The sequence below is a fragment of the Chrysemys picta genome, chromosome 9, assembly GCF_011386835.1.
Source record: "Chrysemys picta bellii isolate R12L10 chromosome 9, ASM1138683v2, whole genome shotgun sequence".
Lineage (NCBI taxonomy): Eukaryota > Metazoa > Chordata > Testudines > Emydidae > Chrysemys > Chrysemys picta.
In genome coordinates this window covers 61,878,039-61,888,888 of record NC_088799.1, presented here as the reverse complement: position 1 = coordinate 61,888,888, position 10,850 = coordinate 61,878,039, and the positions used below count along the sequence as shown (strand labels likewise).

The following is a 10,850-nucleotide window of genomic DNA, read 5'->3' as shown; positions in this document are numbered from 1 at the left end:
TCAGTGATACAAATTTTATTTTGTTAACATTAATTTATAGTGAAACAAGCAGGTGTCAGTCTTATACAGGCACAAAACCCTCCCCCCACAATATTAACCTAGAATGCACAGCCTCCGTTCAGCAGGGGCAGACATTTTTATTGTTAGCGTCTTGTGTGAACTCCAGTTTCTGCACTTTTCCCTGCTGCCTCTCCATATCCCGATAGAGCAGGGACTTCTGGGCCTTCAACCTGCAAGCCAGGCACATGAAAATCGACTCCACATTCTGACTCTCTTTGGGGTCCTTGGCTGACGTTTCAAACAAAAGCATGTTGTGAGCATCAGCGAATTTCAGGGCCACGCTGGATGGCACCTGAATTTGTTCTCGTAAGTCACACTTGTTCCCAACAAGCACCTTGGGGACGAAAGGGGGCACAGCATGCCCATTGCATTCCTCAATCCACATCTTAAGATTGGTGAAGGAAGCCATCTTAGTGACATCATAGACAAAGATGACGGCATGCACATTGCGGTAATAGTGTTCTACCATGCTCTTCCGGAACCGCTCCTGGCCAGCTGTGTCCCAGACCTGCACCTAGAAAACAAAGCACAGTGTGCCTGAGGCAGCCAAGATGTAGCCCACCCCCACGCAGGCCTTGGGTCCCGGGAACAGGCAGTTTCTTGTTTGGAGAAGCTGGGGGCACAGAGACTTAGGGCATTTCCTCCCAGTCTATATCATTCTCAATATGTACATAACCCTTGTTCAGCTTGATTAGTGAGGCTAGACAACTGCAGAGCTCCACATAGCTAATTCCCCTTCACCTCAGCTGACACTGCTGAGTCCAGCACATTTTGAGAGAAGTCCCTCCCTGGGCAGCCCTTTGCTTTACCTGCAAATGGTCCCTGTACTCTGGCCCAGAAGCCTTGGATTCCTTTGTCCTTGTACTGAGCATGGTTTGCTCCAGGCAAAGTGGTTGTCTGGGATTCAATCACTCTTGCTTAGCACCTATCTGGTAGGTCCTGTGAGCTGCTTTTTAAGAGAGAGTTTCCTCTTCTAACCATATTTCATTGCCATCTTCACCACAGCAATAATGTGCATAAAACACCTGGCACTTCAGAGGCATTTCAACACCAGACCAGGCATTACTCCACCTCCACCAGCCAGAGCCGTCCCTTGGGTAGGGCGAATTGGGGCAACCACCCCAAGCCCCATGCTTTGAGGGGCCCCATGCTTCAATAAAATCGGGACTGTCCCAATATTTAGCCCTTTGTCCCACGTCCCGACAGATTTATGCCATTTGTCCCGATAGTCAGGTGAAGTGAGTGGGGTAAGAACGTGAACGGGGAGGCGAAGGGCGGATAAGGAGGAGAGCGGCGGATGGGGGGGAGCCATGCAGCAGATGGACGGCGAGGAGACTAGCGGGGATGCAAGTGGTGGGCGAGGAGGTGGGGGGGAGGAGGAGAGCGATGGATGGGGGTGCACCCTGGACAGATGGCGAGGAGTCAGCAAGGACAAGAGCGACAGGCAGTTTGAGGGGGTGGGCGCACAGCGAGGAGACTAGCAGGGAGGCTGATTTGTCCCAGGCCCCACACCCCCCTAGGGACAGCCCTGCCGCCAGCATCCTATTGCAGAAGACGTGAAGAACCCTGTAATGCACCCAGACAATTGTACAGTGATGAATCTGGAGGGGGAAGAAATAGTAGAATTCCTTCCCGACCCCTGCAGGTGCACCCTGAAGCCTGGGATTTGATTATTTCTTTTTTAAAGCTGCAATAGCTGCAGACTGATGCTGAAACCATCTGGCTGCCTTGTCAACCCAGTGCCAATATCTGCAGCAGGGGAGTCTCAAGCTGGGCACACACTGGCAGAAAGCAAGCATATTTGTTCCTCATTTCTCTGCCATTCAGTTCCCCCTTGCACTCGAATCACGGGGACGGCATGAAAAGGAGGGGCTGCTCTGGGCTCATTGTCCTTCAGACCCTTCTGTCCCCACCCTCTCACACCCCCTCTTTTCAGGCTACCTAAGCCTCACTTTTCCCCTCTGACAGGAGGTTAGCCTGGGCTACTAACCCATCTCCCCTCACTGCTCAAGTGTAAGCAGCTAGGGGAGAACAGCAGGCTGGACACTTCCCAGGCCTGGAGCAGCAACACTGGCTTCAGGCCAACATGGGGTGTAAGTTGCACTAGCAAGAACACAGGGCTCAGGAACAAAGCTGACTGCAAACATTTTGACCAAGCTTTTTCCTGTCGAAAGATGCCGTTTTATCACCACTGAAATGGTTCCCTGGGTCAGGATGGACCAGTCAAACTGAGATGCAGAGCAGCCAGGAACAGCCCACAGTCCAGTGGGCAGAGCACTCCCTCAGGGAGATGGGAGGCCCAGGTTCAAATGTCTGCTCTGCCCAATTAGAAGCAGAGACCTGGGTCTCCCACATCTCAGGTGGGCATCCTGACCACTGGGCTATAGAGTGTCTCCTGTTGGAGTGTTTCACTTTGTATAACTAATTAAATACTCAGGCCAGAGAGAGGGACACAACAGCTCAGTGGTTGACTCTCGCCTGGTTTCTGAGCCTTTCAGAGTTGGCTGCACTGCTGTTCCCCCTTCAGAAGCCCTCAGACTGCTCAGCCTCCAGGGGTCACTCCCGCTGCAGCATGCCAAGCCTACCAATCTTCCCTTGCTCTCTGTTACCTTACCCATCAAATCAAAGTTTACCAGCCTTAACCATAGAGCTTGGATTACCAGAGTCAACCCCCTGGGCAGGCAGCCAGATCCAGTCCACATACCGTATGGATGTGGACTCGAGACGAGTTAACATTTTGCAGAATCTCAGCTTTCATTTAAAAAGGTAGTTTCTAGCCCACACATTTGCAAAGGAAATTCTGAAAACACCTGAGTGCAGCCTAAAAGCTCAGAAACCAGGAGTCAAAAAAACAAACAAACAAAAAAGCATTCAAGATTTTAAATTCTCATGATTTGGGGGCCTGGCATGTGATTTTGGAATATTTGGGGTTGTGATAGTGAAATGGTCATCTCCTATGGAGAAAGTTTGGTGCAAGCTGCAAGAAAAGGGGATTGGCACCCACACAGAGCCAGCTGCTCGAGGCCTGTTCCCAGCGTAGCCATTAAAGACAGACACAGCAAGGAGCATCCTACTGGGCTGCCAGTCCCATGCACAAGCTGCAGCAACTAACCCTGCCGTAGGCCTCGAGCCACAGTCACAGCAAGTGGCTGGGTCCACAGCTCTGCTCTGCAAACTGCCCTTTCCTGGGCCTACACCCCAGCTCCACAAAGCCCCACCTTCCTCAGTGGCAGGGTCTGGAGCATCTACCAGCTCCTTCCTACAAGTACTCACTATCACTCCCCCACACAGCTCTCTTGATCCAAATCTGGGCATACTGGACCTTTCCACAGCATTCTCACCTCCTCCTTCTCCACAGACCTTGGAACCTCCCAGGGGGCTGGTACATGGCCCCCACTTTCCCAATGCCCTCATACCTCAGCACCTCCAGTACTCTCTGCCCCTCCCCACCTACCAGCATGCTCCCTCCCTACCAAACCCTCATACATCTCCTGCCCTCCTGTACCTCTCCCCTCCCCAGCCCCCCCATGTCTTCATAGTTCCCTCTCCCTCAACCGCTCTCATCCACTTGTACCTCCCTGCCCCCCACCCCACACAATGCTTCACCAATGGCTTCAGACCTCCCAATCCCCTGGATGACCTCGTAGCACCCCTCCAATGCCCTCGTAGCCCCCCGTCCCCTCCAGTGCCCTCCTACACCTCTCCCCTCACCTGCTCTCATACCTCCCCGCCCCCTCCTGCCCTTCAGTGCCCTTGTACCAATCTCCACTCCCCTGCCCACAACCCCTCCTGCCCTCCAGTGCCCTTGTAGCCCCCACCCCTATAACTTGCTGCTCCACTCGCTGCTCTCCCACATGCCCTTGCCACCCCAATGCCTTTGCACCTTACTGCCCCTGCTCTAACTCTCCACCTCTGTCCCCCTCTCCACTCATGACCTCCTATCTCACTGCCCCCCTAGCAGATGCCCTCATCCCCATGACACTTTCATACCTTGACACCCCCACATACCTCATCAACCTCCACTACCCCCATAACTCTCTGACCACCTAGCTCCCCGCTCCATTTCTCTCACACACACCCCAGCCAACCTCCAGCCCTCTCGCCACACACCTCCACCCTTCTGCCCCTTCCTATACCCACACCTGCTCTTTGGCCTATGCACACACTGGATGTTTCACACCTGTAGTGCCCCCCTATCACTCTCTTTGTTCCCCTTCTCTCCCTCTGCTGCCGGTGCTGTGCCCCCATTTCCTTGTACCTCACCAACCCCACCTGTTCTCCAGCATCCCCCTCTCTCTGCCCCATGCCTTCCTGTGTCACCAACCTCCTGCTTGTTCTCTACCTGTTCCCCCACATCCTTACCAATCCCCTCACTCCCCATCCCTCACCGCCCCCCATCCCCTCCTCCCTTGCTGCCCCTGCTCCTCCATTCCCCCCAATCCCCATCTACCACTACCCCCCACTTCCCCATTTTCCCCTGCTCCCATCGCCACTACGCTCTGCTTCCCATCCCCCACTACCCTAACCCCCAATTCCCTCCTCCTTCGCTGCCCCTGCTTCTCCATTCCCCCACTCCCCATTTGCCACCACCCCCTGCTCCCTCATTCCCCACTCTCCATCCCTCACTGCCCCATCCCCTCCTCCTCCATTCCCCCCAATGCCCTCTGCTCCCCCATCCCGTCTGACTCCATCTCTTACCACCACACCATCCCCACAGTTCCATCCTCCCTCACTGCCCCCTGCTTCTCCCATTTCCCCACTCTCCATCTACGACTACGCCCTGCTCCCCCATTCCCCAACTCCCATCCAACGCCATCCCCCGTTCCCTCATTCCCATCCCCCACTGCCCCCTGCTTCTCCTCTCACCACCCCAACCCGCCAATTCCCTCCTTCCTCACTGCCCCTGCTCCCCATTCCCCGCCTCCCCCACTGCTCTGTTCCCCCAATTCCCTCCTCCTTTACTGCCCCTGCTGCTCCCCCCATGCTCCCTGCTTCCCCATCCCCCTCCCCATTCCTCCCCGCTTCTCCCGCGACCTTGATTTTCTCTCCCTCGATCTCCACCGTCTTCTCCCTGAAGTCCACGCCGATGGTGGCCTCGGTGCTGGCGGGGAAGGCGCCCCCGCAGAAGCGGAAGGTCAGGCAGGTTTTGCCCACGTTGGAGTCGCCGATGACGATGATTTTGAAGATGCGGACCCGCAGGTACTGCTCCAGTGAGGCGTCCAGCTCGGCGGCGGCCGGCCCGGAGGGCTGCATGCCGGGCGCTGCGCGGAGCCGGGCGGCGGCCCACACACAAAGGCAGGAGGCAGCTGCCGAGCGTGGCGGATCAGGTGGCTGATGCATATTCAGCGCGGCGGAGACCCTCCCCCTGGCCGGCTGGCGGGTGGGGCCGGCCGCGGGGCTCGCCCGACCCACGTGTTCCCGCAGCGCCTGCCTGCGGGCCAGCAGCCTGGCACCCGGGGCACCAGGCCCTGGCTACTCGCCAGCGGAGCAAGGGGCAGCCCCGGGCGCGGACTGCCACGCCCCCGCCTGTGCCTTGCCCGGGCCTCTGTCCAGGGCCGGCTCTAGGTTTTTTGCCGCCCCAAGCAAAAAAAATTTTGGCTTCCCCCCACACACTCCTGCCTCCCCAGCTCTGGGCTCCCCCCCACCAGTGCTGACTCCGCCCGCTCCCCCCTCGCTTCTAGCCAGTCCAGCGCTGGTAGGGTTGGAGTAAGCAGCAGGGCTCCCGGGCCGCGCCTCAGCCCAGGGTCCTTCCAGCCAGGGCTCCTGCCTCCAGGAGCGGCCGGGATCCAGGAGGGCAGAGCAGGGGGACCGCCCCGGCAGGGGACTGAGGAGCTGGGGCAGGGTAGCCCCAGAGGGAGCAAAGCCCTGGAGAGCGGGACGCAGGCCCCCCATGGCAGCGCCCCGGGCACCGGTCCCCACTATGGCCCCGCTGCTGCTGCTGCTCCTGGCCACCCTGCTGCAGTCCCTAGGCAGCTCAGACCGCTTTGCCCAGCCCCGGCTGCGGCACTGGGGGGTGGCCGCCTTGCGGCACCTGCAGGCAGCTTCCCCCACCCGGTGGCCCCCAGCCCGAGTGTCCCACGCTTGGAGCCCGCTCAACCCAGCCACAAGGTGCTGGCGTTGCTCCCCGACATGAACCACAGCGGTCCCAGGGTGCCCCCCCCACGCTGCTGCTGGCAGGGTTGGCTCTAGGCCACCCTAAGCAAAAAAAAAAAAAAATGCTGCCCCTGAAAATGTGCTGCCCCAAGCACATGCTTGGTTTGCTGGTGCCTAGAGCCGGCCCTGCCTCTGTCTGTGGGAGCCCAGCCCAGCAAAGGGCCGCCGCGGGCGCTCGGATGCTGTGGGCCAGGCCCTGTGCATACATATTGCAATCAAAGGCCCAGGTGGGAGAAAAACTCTTTTGCTGACCGGCTAGAAGAGCTCCCACCCAGGGCCCCGCTCTGACTCTCCCAGCCCAGCTCACCAGCAAAGCCCAGGCAGGCCTGATTATACTGGCGGGGAAACAAGCAGCCAAATGGGGCACACAAAGAACCTTCCCTTCCAGATCTCTCCAAAGCCCTGCAGGAAGCAGGAAAGGGCAGCATTCCAGAGCTGGTCAAGGATATTTTGCACCCTAGGCGAAACGTTCACCTTGCTCCACCCGCCCCCCCAACCTCCGAAAACTAGTAAACTTTGCATTATAAACAGCCTGTCAGAATGGGTAACGGCTGTTGTAATGTTTCTTTTTTACCTTTAAGGCGTTTCAGTTGTTTGCCACTGCCTCTGATGGTGTCCCATTCAAAGTATTACTATACTATTGTGCAAAGCTAAACAAGTCAGCCTTGCATTGCATCACCAGCCAGGTATCAGGGGGTAGCCGTGTTAGTCTGTGTCAAGGCTGTATCCCCACTTTGAACTTTAGGGTACAATGTGGGGGCCTGCATGAAGACTTCTAAGCTTAACTACCAGCTTAGCTCTGGTCCGCTGCCACCATCTCAAAGCTAATTCCCTTCCCTGGGAAGCCTTGAGAAACCTTTCACCAATTCCCTGGGGAATACAGATCCAAACCCCTTGGATCTAAAAACAAGGAAAAATCAATCAGGTTCTTAAAAAGAAGGCTTTTAATTAAAGAAAAAGGTAAAAATCATCTCTGTAAAATCAGTATGGAAAATAACTTTACAGGGTAATCAAACTTAAAGAGCTCAGAGGACTCCCCTCTAGTCTTAGGTTCAAAGTACAGCAAACAAAGATAAACACTCTAGTAAAAGGTATATTTACAAGTTGAGAAAACAAAGTAAAACTAAGACGCCTTGCCTGGCTTTTTACTTACAAGTTTGAAATAGGAGAGACTTGTTTAGAAAGATGTGGAGAACCTGGATTGATGTCTGGTCCCTCTCAGTCCCAAGAGCGAACGAACTCCCAAACAAAGAGCACAAACAAAAGCCTTTCTCCCCTCCCCAAGATTTGAAAGTATCTTGTCCCGTTATTGGTCCTTTGGGTCAGATGCCAGCCAGGTTACCTGAGCTTCTTAACCCTTTACAGGGAAAAGGATTTTGGAGTCTCTGGCCAGGAGGGATTTTATAGTACTGTACACAGGACAGCTGTTACACCCTTCCCTTTATAGTTATGACAGTCTGTATCTACAAAAACAACAAGGAGTCTGGTGGCACCTTAAAAACTAACAGATTTATTTGGGCATAAGCTTTCGTGGGTAAAAACCTCACTTCTTTGGATGCAACCAGCCAGGTTAGGCAGAGTGACAAATCCCCCTTGCCCCAAAGGGCCATTATCCCCTGGTGACTACTCCAAGTCTATAAAGCAGACTTTTAAGGTAAATACATTATTCTTTCAATATTACCCATGCACACATCTCACAAAGATTCTCACTGCCCTGCAGTGCCACACAAAGGACGGCTGTAGGCGGGAAGCAGCAGCAGCAGTGCGGCTTCTCCTGCCCCATGGTGAGCTACGCTCCCTGCCTGGCCCTGCTGCTGTGGAGGCTGCTGTTGCCCTGGGCTCGGGCCGACCGGCTTCCCCTGAGCGGCGCCCAATTCCTGCTGCTCTTGGCCGGCAGGGGCGGGGCCCCAGCCGAGCCCGGCCCCTTGCGTCTCCTCCGTGGCGGTGCCCCCCACCCGCATCCCCCCGGGTGGCCGCAGCCTGGGAGACCGAGAGAAGTAGCGACCCCCAGGCAAGCAGGGGAGACTCCGAGGTGAAGAGGCTGCTGGCATGGGCCGAGCGCTGGAGACTGACAGGTACCTGCCCCTAAGCAATAGTGGGAAAAAAAATGTGGGCACCGCTTTTTGGCACCCCCAAATCTTGGCGCCCCAGGCAGCCGCCTAGTTCACCTAGTGGTTACACCGGCCCTGAGCATTCCCCTCCACCTCCTCTGCAGGTTGCTGTGGGACCAGTCAGGCTGGAGCGAGGTGAACAGAGCCACATTTGCACAGCTTTCTTGACCACAGCAGCATGGCATCTAGCCAGCACTGGGCTGGCACCATCAGCACGTACCAGTTGGCACCCCTACCTGCTCTTCTAGGCCCAGTCTCTCCCGCTCAAGTGAAGCAGAAGCAGGGTAGGCAAGATAAGAGGCGGTCTGTGGCCGGAGGAAGGCTGACCCGGATCACGAAGCTTAGGGGGCCCCAACTCCCAAGGTTATATGCAGGACAGAGAGCGAAGTGACATTTACAGCAGACCAAAGTACAGACATGACTGTGTGCATCCAATACAGGAATTCATTCTGGGCACTGCCAACACCTGTGACAGACACACATGCTGGGTCTCTGCTAGAGGGACCATCAGCACATGCCTGGGATAGGTGTCATGGAGCCACAGGGTCTAGTCCAGACATGGGCAAACTACGGCCCACAGGAGCGTCCTGCCCAGCCCCTGAGCTCCCAGCTGAGGACCTAGTCCCTAGCCCCTCCCCCACTGTCCCCCCTCCCCCGCAGCCACAAGGGCCGCACTCTGGCCCGCTGCTCCTGCTGGGCAGCATGGGGAGCACAGCTGGCTCTGTCCAGGTGTCCCGGCTGCAAGCTGCTGCTGCTGGTAAGGGGTCGGGGGGGTCGGGTAAGGGAGCAGGAGGTCCTGGGGGGCAGTCAGGGAGGAGGGGGCGGTTGGATGGGGTGGAGGTTCTGGGGGGCGGTCAGGGGATGGGGAACAGGGAGGGTTGGGAGTGGGAGTCCCAGGGGCCTGTTAGGGGTTGGGGATGTGGATAGGGGTCCGGAAGGCAGTCAGGGAGCAGGGGGCGTTGGATAAGGGGGTGGGATCCCAGGGAGCAGTTAGGGGCGGGGGGGCCCTGGGAGGGGGTGGTCAGGGGACGAGGAGCAGAGGGTGGTTGGATAGGAGGTGGGAGTCCCAAGGGGGCTGTCAGGGGGCGGGGGTGTGGATAGGGGTCAGGGCAGTCAGGGAACAGGGGGCTGGGGGCTTGGATGGGAGTGGGGTTCCAGGGGGGTGGTTAGGGGCAGGGGTTCTGGGAGGAGGCGGTCAGGGGCCAAGGAGCAGGGGGGAGTTGGATGGGTTGGGGATTCTGAGGGGGGCAGTCAGGAGGTGGGAAGTGGGAGGGGGCAGGTAGGAAGCAGGGGCCAGGCTGTTTGGGGAGGCACAGCCTTCCCTACCCGGCCCTCCATACAGTTGCGCAATCCCTATGTGGCCCTCGGGCCAAAAAGTTTGCCCACCCCTGGTCTAGTCTATGCCCCAGCCTGTAACCAGTCCTTTGAGAGTGACCCCTTCAATTTGCTGGGCCTCAAGGACCCACATTTCCACAGGGGCAAGCCTATGGCCTCCAAGACTTAGAAACTAGGCCTTCAGGCACCAGCAATCCCTGTCTCTCTCCATGACTCCAGCCAAGCCAGACTCTTGCAGAAGGCTTGTACTGTGCCACTTCAGGGTTCAATGCTCTCTGTGAGTATTGGCAGCCACACCAGGCAGACTTTTCAAACAAAGGCAATGAGTTATTAGTCACTTGGCTACAGAATCTGACAATCCTGCGGTTAGCAGAGAGAGGAAAAGGTTAAGATAGAGTTCAGCCTGGCCATAGTCAGGCCAGGGCTCCCTTGAGCCATGCTGCCGTTGAAGCCATCTTGGCTCTCTGTCACTCTCCCTTTCTCCTCAGTCCCAGGTGAGAGCTCCCACCTCTCTCCCTAACACTATCTTATACCAGCCACCCGATACCTTTCAGTCCATCATCCAGCTCCTGCAGAGCCATACCAAGATCGCCTGCCAGAGAGTCCCATGGATAAGTCCCTTTTTGTGGACCCTTCATTGATACGGGTAAATTTCAGCCAGTCCTTTAATGACCCATTAATTCCATCCCAGTTACATGACACTACATCTCATGTATCCCGTTCTGTCCCAAGAGCAGCTTTTTCCCCTTTTGCACCTACTGGGTAGCAATGCAAGTACATAGGGAAACTGAGTCACATAGGAATTAAAAATATTACAGAAAATTCCCATTTCATCACATAGGGCATCTGAGGGCTTGTACCCACTACCACATATGTTGGTGTAATTTATGTCGCTCCTGGAGGTGGCTTATACACACCCCTGAGCGACATAAGTTATACCGACCTAAGCGCCGGTGTGGACATCGCTGTCCATGGGAGAGCTTCTCCCGCTGATATAGCTACCATCTCTCACTGAGGTAGAGTTATAGGCTGACAGGAGAGCTCTCTCCCATCAGCGTAGTGTCATCACCAGACGCAATACAGTGGCACAGTACTTCGAGTGTAGACAAGCCCCAAGTCTGATCCTGCCTCTGGCAGGTGGCTCCCCTGGACAATGCTGTCTCTGCCCTCTCTCCTTTCCCACTGTAGGCT

General features: G+C 56.4%; 1 protein-coding gene across 1 annotated transcript; it reads right to left on the bottom strand.

The window, feature by feature from the left end:
• RAB33A (RAB33A, member RAS oncogene family) lies at window positions 1–5,519 on the bottom strand. Its single transcript, XM_005310927.5, has 2 exons — window positions 5,095–5,519; window positions 1–574 (listed from the first exon to the last, which is right to left on the bottom strand). Exons 1-2 carry the CDS (start codon window positions 5,398–5,400, stop codon window positions 119–121), a joined length of 762 nt encoding a protein of 253 aa, XP_005310984.2. The 5' UTR covers window positions 5,401–5,519; the 3' UTR covers window positions 1–118.
• Window positions 5,520–10,850: the final 5,331 nt, after the last annotated feature.

Excerpts from the sequence above, each read along its gene's own strand:
- RAB33A (XM_005310927.5), bottom strand. The coding sequence starts at position 5,400 with ATGCATCAGCCACCTGATCCGCCACGCTCGGCAGCTGCCTCCTGCCTT. Across the intron at positions 575-5,094 it reads TCGAGGGAGAGAAAATCAAG|GTGCAGGTCTGGGACACAGC; the intron begins GTCGCGGGAGAA and ends TTTGTTTTCTAG.